General features: G+C 37.8%; 1 protein-coding gene across 1 annotated transcript in view; it reads right to left on the reverse strand.

The window, feature by feature from the left end:
* The window catches only part of ccdc33 (coiled-coil domain containing 33), a 32,757-nt gene that overhangs the window by 17,767 nt on the left and 2,917 nt on the right, over nucleotides 1-12,073 (reverse strand). Inside the window, exons 3-5 of the mRNA XM_056451267.1 lie at nucleotides 11,931-12,073; nucleotides 11,793-11,856; nucleotides 538-733 (exon numbers count right to left, since the gene is read on the reverse strand). The exon at nucleotides 11,931-12,073 is cut by the window's right edge and continues 27 nt beyond it. Coding sequence (XP_056307242.1) covers nucleotides 538-733; nucleotides 11,793-11,856; nucleotides 11,931-12,073 — 403 coding nt within the window. The remainder of the gene's footprint in view (nucleotides 1-537; nucleotides 734-11,792; nucleotides 11,857-11,930) is intronic.

Here is a 12,073-nt window from a genome sequence, read left to right on the forward strand (position 1 = left end):
ACAGTGTTGGTAGCATAATCTGATGGGTAGGATAAAATGTCAGGACACCGGTTTCCCCCACAGTCCAAAGACATGCACTATAGTTGAATTGGGTAAACAAAATTGGACATAGTGCATGTGTGAATGATTGTGTATGAGTGTTTTTGAGTGATGGGTTGCAGCTGGAAGACCATCTGCTGTGTAAAACATGCTGGGATAGTTGATGGTTCATTCCACTGTGGTAACCTGAAATAGACATAAGCCGAAGGAAAATGATTGAATGAATGACGTTATCCTTTTTCCTTTTTGCGGAAACATGGTTTGCAGAGGTATGAATATTACATATTTTGACAGGCTGGTAGAACAAACAGCCTATCATAAAGTTCTGCACAAACTTTTCTGCTCTACTCTACTCATTTCACAGACTATTAAAATCTTATAAATACATTTGGACCAATTAATTTAATTGATTGCTATCAGGATGTGATGAGACTTTTAACTAGCATAGCAAAAAGTGTTTCTAAGGCCTTTAAATGAGAATACAGAGAGGAATTATACCGATGCGGTCAGTGATCTCAGTGTTGGTCATGACATCGAGGTCGGTGTCGTCCAGCAGCGATCGACCCAGGTCCTGATGCAGAGAGAGTTCCCGCCGCAGATCACTGTTCTCAGACTCCAGAACCTTCATCTGAGACCGCAAGCCGATCATGTCCTCTGCCATCTTATGCAGAGCCGCACTGTAGTTTTGCAGCTCCTGGAGGAGTTATAAAAAGAGATTTTTAAAGACAATATAACTTGCAGATATGGATTTCGAATGTGATCAATTCCATTCCATTTAGGAGATCCTGTCATTCATTCAATCTCATCTGCTTTTCTTGGGCCGGGTCACGGGGGCCGCAGTCTCAGGAGAGAACCCCAGACTTCCCTCTCCCCAGACACTTTCTCCAGCTCCTTCGTGGGGATCCCGAGGTGTTTCTAGGCCAGCCGAGGGACATAGTCCCTCCAGCGTGTCCTGGGTCTTCCCCGAGGCCTCCTTCTTGTGGGACATGCCTGTAACACCTCCCTAGGTAGGTGTCCAGGAGGCATCCAAAACAGATGCCTGAGCTACCTCAGCTGACTTCTCTCGATGTGGAGTAGCAGCGGCTCTACTCCGAGCTCCTTCCAGGTGACAGAGCTCCTCACTCTATTTATAAGGGTTCGCCCTGCCACCCTGCGAAGGAAACTCATTTTTGCCGCTTGTATCTGAGATCTTGTCCTTTTGGTCATGACCCAACGAGTAGAAACGTAGGTTGACCAGTAAATCGAAAGCTATTGCCTTAGCTCCTTCTTTACCATAATGGACCAGTACATCGACTTCATTACTGCTGCCACTGCACAGATTCCCCTGTCAATCTCACGTTCCATCCTTCCCTCACTTGTGAACAACACCCCATGATACTTGAACTCCTCCACCTGGGTTAAGAACTTTACTCCAACCTGGAGATTGCAAACAAACTTTTTCCGCTGGAGCACCATGGCCTCGGACTTGGAGATGCTGGATCTCATCCCAGCCATGTCACACACTGCATTAAACCGCACCAGTGCATGCTGAAGGTCCATGTTCTGTGAAGCCAACAGAACAACATTATCAGCGAGTAACAGAGATGAAATCCTGTGGTACTCGAACCGGATCCCCTCTGGCCCAAGGCTGCGCATGGAAATTTTGTCTGAGAAAAATTATGGACAGAACCGGTGACAAAGGGCAGCCCTGCCGGAAACAAGTCTGATTTATTGCCTGCAATGCAAACCAAACTCCTACTCTGTTCATACAGGAACGAGACAGCCCTTAAAGGGTCATGATACCCTACTCTTTCAGTTCAAATCTACCTTGAAGAAGAGGGGAGCGAACAACTGTTGTCAGTTTCACTCAGTCATTGGGTCTCACAGCTTGGCAGGTCTGCCTTGCTTTTGAAAAGCATGTGCTCTCATGAATAATTAAGAAGCAGGGTCTCCTCATAGGATAAGAAAACTCAGCTATGAATAATGAGAAACCAGCGCGTCATCACTCCACTAGCAGATGCGAGCTACGTCACCAATTTTGATCCTGCCCCAATAATGGTTTTAAACCCGGAGGATGAAATTAGCAGACAAAAGCTTAAAATTATCCAGTTTTCCCCACAATTAAAGCTGACAGGTGTTAACATTGTCTTAACTAATACTCAACACACACAAATATGTTAAAATTTCTAAAAAAGTACTCCAGATTTTCTTGAACCTTTAACAGAGCGCCTCTGAAGCCATACTCCCAGAGCACCTTCCTCAGAATGCCACATTTGGCAGATACTTTTAAAGTATATAACAGCAATATAGAACCAAAACCAAAAATCAGAAACATGTAATAAATTCGGTGGTGAAACATTCAGTAATTTCATGGTACTTCAAGATATTAAAAACACTGTTTTATATTAACATTCAGTGTTTCTTTTTCTTAACATCAGTTACCAGTTAGCTACTTTTAAAAGTAACATATTACAAACTTAAAAAAATTTTTTTTTTAGAAAAATAACTAATTGTGTCGCTTACTATTTAAGGAAAATAAAGTGTTATGTTTATTTTGTCTATTTATTTTTTCCCCGATGTCTACTACACTTAAGATTGTGATATATTACTTTTAAATTAAATTAAATGTACATTTCTCAACATATTCAATTACCACTACAAAGAGGGTCCAAAGAGGGTCAGTTAAAAAAGTACAATGAAATATTGTATTTTAGTTTGTTTGTATTTATTTACATAATGCAGTAATAACAGTAAAACATGCTGATATTTAATAGTTTACCATTTAATTTTTGAAATTCACACTATCATTATTGAGAAGTTGTTGATTAGATACAATATAGTTTTATTTTGGAAAAGAAATATTAACTTATGAGTAAAGGAAATATTTAAATATACAAAATATGATGTTTAAAAACATATTAAAGGGATAGTTTACCCCCAAAAAAGTCAATTCAGTCATCATTTACTCACCCTTGTTTCATGAGTTTCTTTCTTCTGTTGAACACAGAAGAGGATGTTTTGAAAAAAGCTGAAAAGTGTAACCATGACTTCTATAGTATTTGTTTTTCCTAGTCAGAGGTCGGGTTTCAGTGTTCAACAGTAGAAAGAAAATCATAAAGGTTTGCAACCAATTAAGGGTGAGTAAATAGTGAGTACATTTTCATTTTATGGTGAACTGGCCCTCCAACTTTAAGCGTCATTTGCAGTTTGCTGCCAGTAGGTGGAATCAAAGTCACATGCTTAGTCGGCCTAAACAAACACATGTAAACAGTCTGCTTGCAATCGACTCGTATCATGCCTATACAGTGAAAAAAAAATATTCAAAGATGATTCCTTGGATTTACTAAATGTTTTTACGTTAAGTGGTTGTAAACAAATTATTTGGGCTGAATTTAAACAAACAAATTAAGTTGAACATTGCTCAACAACACAAATACATTGTTTGCAACAGTTTTGCATGCAACACTTTTTTCAGTGTACCTGCCCAATTAACATTCATTTTATGCTTTTAATATAAGGTAAGATAAACACGCACAGTTTGTCAGCTGATGTCATACTTCCAGTCAGCCTGTAAACACCTCAGGGGTTTATTTATCAATCCTCTGACTGTAGATGCTGGCAGACACAGACACTGAAAGCCGAGTGAGAAATGTGTACACATAGAGGATTGAGGGAGGGATTAGGATGAAATCCACCAAGTGAAAGGTATTTTTTTCTTCAGAATCCCCTTTAACAAGAATAAAAATGTTCAGGCAGACAGTATCGAGCCTTAGACACAGTTGTATTCATTGTCATAGTCATACATCCAGTGAAAAATAAACAATTGTGGCCTATTTAATGTTCTCTTTCTTTTAAAAAAAGACTGTATATAGTGTTTTTGAACCAAATTACAGTAAAGTGTATTATAGGCCTACTGTATATATTATTTACAACCTTTCATATGGTAAGCTAAAGCATACGGTATATTAACTAGTCAAATGATAAACTGTAATACATACATTCAGTAAACTGTGGTATAGTATAAGTAACTATAAGTAGCCTATGTAAATATATAATTGTAGTATAAGTAGCTATAGTAATATAAACAAATGACCCAATACTTTAGTTTAATGTAGTAAAACTATAGAGTTTGTAGAAAACTACAGTATTGAAACACTTTATTACAGTATGCTTTTAACACTACAGAATTGACTACATTGTTGCAGTTTATTTATAAGCATAGTGCCTAGTTTAAATATTTATAATTTCTGAGATACAGCTCGTCGGCATCCATCAGCCTGTCAATGAGCAGAGCAAAGACGGTTGACGTTGTCCATCCACAAGATGGCAACAGAGACAGCATAAAAAGCCCTTAGAGGAGAAAAGATCTGCGTAATTTCAAACTACAGCAGATCAAAACATGATAAAATTGGTGAGTGACATTCTAAGTCGATCTCTCTCTTTTGTATGTTGCAGTTCTGTATTTATATTATAGCGATTGCAGTGTATTGAGAGTGAGATGGGACTCACATATCAAGAATGTATGTATTTTGTGCTGGCCACTCTTTGTATAACCCCACGTTACTTTTTGGTTGGCCATCTGTTTGTTTCTAATGAGTCTCCTGTTTTCGCTACTGCAGACTAGTTTAGTAAAAAGAAAGAAAGAAGAAATGCCCGTATGTGTTTAGCGTTTTTCCTTATGACAAATACAACAGTAATCTGGTAGTGATTGCTTTGTTTTGCCTTTTTTGGGGTTAATTGTTGTGATCTCCCGATTGGAACAGAAATACCAGGAAATGTCTCTAGACTGATGACATTTCATGCCGTACAGCCTTATAATCTTAAAATGTGAGCAAATCACCTGTTTTGTCATGACTTTAGACTACGCTAGAGAATCATTCAAATACGAGCTCTAAAATGACGTTGGTGAAGTAGAAACCGTTTCTTCTGTTCTGAGGTCAGCTGCAGATATAAATAAATAGCGGAAGAAAGTTCCTCATACAAAATGGTTTTAAGACTCTCAGTGTTTGATTTTCTTTTTATATAAATGATTATGCTGCTGAACTGTTGTATTAATTCAATATCACACTCGTACCAGTGCAATATGGCTGTATATCGTCACTGGTTGCACACTAACGAACATCTCCCACCAGTGCCAATTTACAGCCATATCACACTGCTACTCTTAAATATTTCCCAAATGATGTTTAACATAGCAAGGGAATTTCCACAGTATATCTGATAATATTTTTAAGTTTTATTTAGGCTAGAATAAAAGCAGTTTTATTTTTTTTTAAAACATTTTAAGGTCAAAATGATTAGCCCCTTTAAGCTAATTTTTTTCTCGACTGTCTATAGAACAAACCATCATTGTACAATAACTTGCCTAATTACACTATCCCACCCAGTTAACCTAATTAACCTAGTTAAGCCATTAAATGTCACTTTAAGCTGTATAGAAGTGTCTTGAAAATTATCTAGTAAAATATTATTTACTTTCACCATGGCAAAGATAAAATAAATCAGTTATTAGAAATGAGTTACTAAAACTATTATGTTTAGAAATGTGTTGAAAAAAATCTTGTAACTGTTAAACAGAAATTAAGGAAAAAATAAACAGGGGGGCTAGTAATTCAGGGGTGGTTACTAATTCTGACTTCAAGTGTATATATATATATATATATATATATATATATATATATATATATATATATATATATATATATATATATATATATATATATATATATATATATATAGGTGATATTAACGTCCTGTTTGTGGCACATAAGTAAACGTGAGGGGGCTCGTGAAAGAATAAAGTTACGCTAAAACCAAGCACACCATTGTTTTTTTGTGAAATTGCCTATAAGTTTAATGTTTCACATGACCCTCTTCCTATTTTAACTTAATAAAAATATTTTTTTTTAAACTCTATAAACAGAACAAATAAAGACAATAGACGTTATTTTAAAATGACGTGTAAAGACGTTATACTTAAGTGATTAAATGTTTTGTTGAACAAAATGTGACAAAGTCAGTATAAAACTAGTGTGTGGTCATTTTGGCACATCTACATTTGTCAACATGTCTTTATAGTTCATTGATTGAACAATGGCACTGAAGCATTAGCATTATAATAAACAGATTGCAGGCCAGGGGCATTGTGGGATGCGCCACACTTCCAGAAATCCTTTTATGCCATTGTGTTAGTCATATGTCGCCCGTCATGTAACATCCTGCAGAGGCGTCTGCTTTTCACTCGGGGGTCACTGTGAGCAGAAAAGGGCCCCGTAGGAGAGTCGCGTGGGGGGTCGGTGTGCAGAAATGGGGTGGAAGAAGGACCGATTAGACAATTCCAATCTGGGCCAGTGTGCGTGTGGCTCCCTGGGGTCGTCTGAAAGAAATTGAGCGCTTAATTGAAAGGGCACACATGCAAGGTGAGAATGATGATGGGTGATGAGATGGGGTCCGCAGAGGGGTGGAGATGGAGGAATCATCTAAAGGAGTGAATGGAAAGAGAGATTGGTCCCCGTAGACGAAGGCCCTGCATCGCCTGTACTGTTGCTCCAAACAATCAAATTTGTGATCACATACGGCCTGCCTTCTCCAAGTCTTTCTCTGGGTGGTGCTTTGCTATGATTCCGACAAGATGAAAAGAGAAAAGCCAATACTGTTTTTCCATCATCAAACACTTATACGGTAGACTGAACACTGCAGATGCTGGATGGTCACATTAAAATGGCCTTGAGAGCTTTTTATTTAAATTCCGGTATCATGGTGTGAATATTCATGAGTGAATCGAGTCATGAGTTGACTGGCATTAAACCAGAACTGTTTTTTTATGGCTGATTTCTTTTTTGGATTGCATTGCAATAATTGTGTAGTACAAGGTCTGTACAATAGATGTTGGGTATGGCATCAGGAGACAAAATACTGTACCAGGTCCAAGCACACATGGAAAATAAAACATGTTTGAGATTCTCAACACAGGCACATTGGAAATACCAGCCTGATCTCACAAGAAAACCTAAGTATTTTACGTTTTGTCAGTTTAGTGGCTAATTTGTACGAATTTGAGTTCAGTCGTACGAAATTGTACAATTTTAAAAAGGAGGCGTGGCACCTAACCCCAACCGTCATTGGGGGATGAGCAAATCGTACTAAATTGTACGAATTTGATCGTAGGAATTCTTACGAATTAAGGCAAGGCAATTAGCCATTAAATCAAAAAGTTACGAATTGCCATGAGATTGTGTTGGAAATACATGACTTGGGCTACATTTTTGCAAAAACATGCTTCATCATAAGTTTGCCTGCAGTTTCTAGGTCAAATTAACGCTATGGGGCAGTATGACGATGCCGACAAATTTTGTTCCTTTTCACATTATTAATAAATATTGGGACAAATTATCAATAACAAAAGATTTATTTTTGCATGGTTCTTTGCTGGCATCAAGTAAACATCACAAAAGTCTTAAATGCATCTATATTTGTAATTAAACGTGTTAGCTTAATCAGCTTCTCTTCATAAAGACAGCTTTTCTGCCAACCCAGGTTCATTATTGCTATAAATCCACCAGAGGCCGTTGTGTATGCTTTTTCAGATCTAAAATTTCTCTTTTGAGTAACATTCGCACCTTCTCTTCTCATGTAAATTCAACAGAGGCCGCTGTCAACTGACTGACTGACCGATCCCCCCACCTACCCACCCCTTTTCTCTAAACCCAACTGACAGTGTTTTCAAAAGCAATCCAGAAAAATAAAAGCCTTCGCGGCCGCCTGACTTTTACTACGTTTTCAAATCTTGCCACATTCTCACCCTGTTATTTACTTATTTTCTTTTATTTCTTGCCTTTTGTTTTACCTGATTTCTCAAACCATTCTTCGCTGGACTTGAATCCTGTCCTTGCGGTCAACTCCTCTCTGTGTCTCAAGTCTGCCGACGTACACAGCGAGCTACTGGGCAAATTGGTAACAGCGTAAAAGCATTCCACTTGGAGGCAAGCAGTCAGCTGGTAGCACAAAAAGAAACAGAAGCCATTGGGGCCGTCATACGTTATGCGCCCCGTATCGTTTGTTTTAAAGACGAAATGCAGCCATACGTAGCTCTGGCTACATAATTTGTGTTCTCCAGAAATGCATACAGGTGTACGTTTTCACAATGAGCCTGTGTTGTTTTCTCCAGTGGTCAGTTTGGTCGGTAGCTCACCTTGTACGCTGTTGTACTTGCCTGGGTTAGAATCTGGTGAAGGATGGTTCCACTGAACTAGTAAAAGTGATGTAAAATCATGGTAAAAGTATAGAGCAACATATTTCACGTTTTGCAAAAATGTATCCCTGGACATGTATTTCCACTGAGCTTGAGTTTGTTTATTTTATAATTCCATGACTGTTATGTACTGTATAGGTCTTCATGGGTCCAAAAATTCGTTCTCGAACTCCAAGAGACCTGTAAATGTTTTCGACCTCAAGAGTAAACATCCATCTATGTTTAATGTCCTAGATCCATAAAAGACGGTCCCAGGATGACACTGTGTAATGCGATTTAATGTGTCATTTACAGAACTGACCCGGAACTGTATGTGGTCACCATATTTTGATGGTCTGTTTGTTGAATAAAAGTTACATAGATTATATTACTTAATAGATTATAAGTAGACTATTAGGTTGGGGTTAGGGTTATTGTAAATTGACATGTACTTGCAAAGTTTCTTATAGTCAGTTAAATGGCTGTTGAAGGAGCAGTATCAGCAGATATTAGGCAGACAGTCTACTAATACTCAAATGGATCATCAAAATAAAGTGTTACCCTGTATGTATTTTTGTTGAAAATGAGACCCAAACCAGTGCAGACATGAGCAATGCCTTAAATGTACCTGGAACTGACATGGACTTGAACCTGGGAAGACAGACCTAATTGCACTCGATTAGGACATATTGGCAGAAAAAAAAAATGTTTTACATTTACGTTCAAAAAACTTTTTAATTAACTACTCTCCCTGACTGAGTTCAATGCATACAATTCTCTTTGTCAGTAAATTCTTGCAGACTTTAAATCCAGTATTTTAGCTTCAGAAGTCTACTTGCTGTTATGGCTGGTGATGGATGGCAGAAGCATGCAGATGGCAGATGTTTCCATCCCAATGTCGAGTAAACATTGACTGCTGTGTTTTTTTTATTATTATTCAGATTTTGTAATCTTGCAGCTTTATGTTACTTTTTTACACTGCCGTCTAAACTTCGCACCGCATAAAGGCTAAAATAAATTATATAACTGCCTTTATTTATAAGGACTAACAGCTGATGCATATGCAGAGGTGGGTAGAGTATCCAAAATCTATACTGAAGTAAAAGTACAATTACTTGAGGAAATTTTTACTCAAGTAAAAGTAAAAGTAACAATCTTAAAAGTAACTTGAGTAAGATTAAAACGTATCTGATGAAAAATACTCAAGTAACTAGCTACTAGTTACTTTTAATGTTGCAATGTTAGCTGGATGTACAGTATGCATTGCATTATGAAACTATTCTTTTTGACAACAGTTAAAACAAACTGAACTTGAGGCCGTGGGTGATGTGATCCGATAAACTTGCACGTCTTTAGCCATCATTCACTCTGGAGTGCTCTCTAAATGAAAGCAGGAGACGTGTCTCTATCGCAGTCTTTCACCACACAACCACTTCAACATGATACCTCAAGTATAGTTGCAAACAAGTAACATGAATCAATCATATTTATTACCATTTGACAGTAATGGAGGAATGCTGCCAAATGTAGCAAAGAGTAAGAGTTTTTATTTTTAAATGTACTTGAGTAAAAGAACACATCTTTAAAATATACTAAAAAAGTACAAGTTACCTAACAATTTTACTCAAGCAAATGTAATGAAGTAAATGTAATTTGTTGCTATCCACCCCTGAGCATATCAAAAGCACTTCAGAGCAAACCAAGCCATGATGTAAAAGGAACCACCTGCAGAGACAAGATTTTCTCCAAAAAACCTAGAAACCTTGAATGACAATATAAATGTGAAATTTGCCTAAAGCTGGAAACAACAGAGTGGTCAAGGTAAGGCTTTATCAGGAGAGGATTAATCACTGCGTGTTTAAAAGCGTCTGGTACATTCCCCTGAGGCGGTTATTAAAACAGGCGAGAAAACACAAACTCGCAGAATTAAATGCTTCTTTTAGAAGTTGCATCTGAGGCAGCATCTGGAGATCTAGATGTTAACTTTGGTAATGGAATTACTTCAGAAACAAAAAAGGAATAGAAAGACTGTTTTAAACTGTTCAGAAACAGCAGGGGGTAATGGAGTCTCAGCGGCATAACATCAGCCAAAAACATGAAACTTTATGCGTTTTGTCTATTTGTTTACATGGCAATGTAATTTTGGGTTTTAAAGTGCAATCGCAAGAACACAATATGGGAATCTTTGAAAACAGTGAAGTCATGTGTGTGTGTGCAGTACGTATTAGGTATGTACACGTGCATTCTATGTCTATTTTAAAGGTGCTGTATTTAAGTTTTTGACTCTTCTAAAGCATAAAAATACAATAATGTGTTTGCAGATATTTAAGAAACATGCTAAGTGAACATTCTTGTTTATCTGAAAAACAATGGTGAATGTCTTTGTTTTGGTTTCTTTAACCCGCCCACTGCCACTTTAGCCAGTTATATTTCAGCACCCTGAGTTGCCTTGGTGGAGAACCGTGTATTTCATTCATTCAGACAGAAAGGCTCTTCAAGCATGCGTCCGTGACCTAAATGCGACCTCTGGTGGACAGAAGCAGACTCCAAAATGAGACGCAGATTCAGAGTTCCACATGAGATTATTAATTAGCAAATAATATAAATATTACGAACGTAAACATTAGGTGAGCAGGTTACATTGTAACCCTGTGTCCTAACAACATGCTACGTGTAGAGATTTGCAGTGGTAAGCAATTTGGCTGTTTGCACCAGACGAAACACGACAGAAATGTAAAAACCTTACCACGAAATGGTAAGGTTTATAATTTAATTAATATATATTAAACCTCTTTAACATTATTATATGTAGATGCTTAACCACTGGTATCGTACGTGTTGGTTTGTCACAGTTGTAAAGTTCAATTTCAAATGGTTTATTTTAGTTTCAAGATCTGAGGTGAACTATCTGCTGCTGCTTTCAGTAGTATGGCAATAAATGGCATTCAAACTCATATTATTAGCATTGAACACTGAATAAAACACATGAGGTGTACCTGAGGTTAGCATTGTCAGTTTTTATTTATAACACGATTTAAATCAGCCATTAGCCTCGATAGTCACTCGCTCCTGTTGGTCCTCAATCTGTCAACCTGCTCTTGTTCATTATGATACTGAAATGCAATACCTAGTTCGACCACTGAATGTCAAACTTACATACTGCACCTTTAAATGTAGAGTAAATAAAATTGTCAATAGATCAGTGGTCCCCAACTCCAGTCCTCGGGACCCCAACTGCTCTCTGTGTCTCAAGTCCACCGACGTACATGGCGAGCCACTGGACAAACTGGTAACAGTGGGAAAGCCATCCATACGGATGCAAGCAGTCAGCTGGTAAGCGCGAAAAGGAACGGCATCATACCGCCCCGTAGCATTTAATTTAAAGACTAAATACAGCCATACGTAGCTCTGGCCACATAATTCGTGATCCCCAGAAGTGTATATAGGGCTACGTTTTCAGAATGAGCATGTGTTGCGATTTGCAGATCAACCAGATTTCAGAGTTTCTGCCATTGGTTGTTATGTTTGCAGTTTCATTACTCACCTTAGTTTGATGTTCACTGGCTTCACCATTATGAGGATCTTCTTTTAAATCAGACGCTGGAGGACTGAAAGGGAAATATTTACAGCAATAAATGAAACATACAAGTTTAAAGCTATATTTGGCGACAATCGTCTTTACCTTTTGTGTGCTGAATGCACGTCAAACGTTCGGTTGAGTTGAGAGATGGACTTTTTCTGTTGTACAGACTCTGTCCTGGTTTGAGATTTGGGCTTTTTGGTCTGGAGATACTCCTGGAGGACTTGAGAGATTGCGTCATGTGA

Source organism: Danio aesculapii, chromosome 25 (genome assembly GCF_903798145.1).
Source record: "Danio aesculapii chromosome 25, fDanAes4.1, whole genome shotgun sequence".
Taxonomy (NCBI): Eukaryota; Metazoa; Chordata; class Actinopteri; order Cypriniformes; family Danionidae; genus Danio; species Danio aesculapii.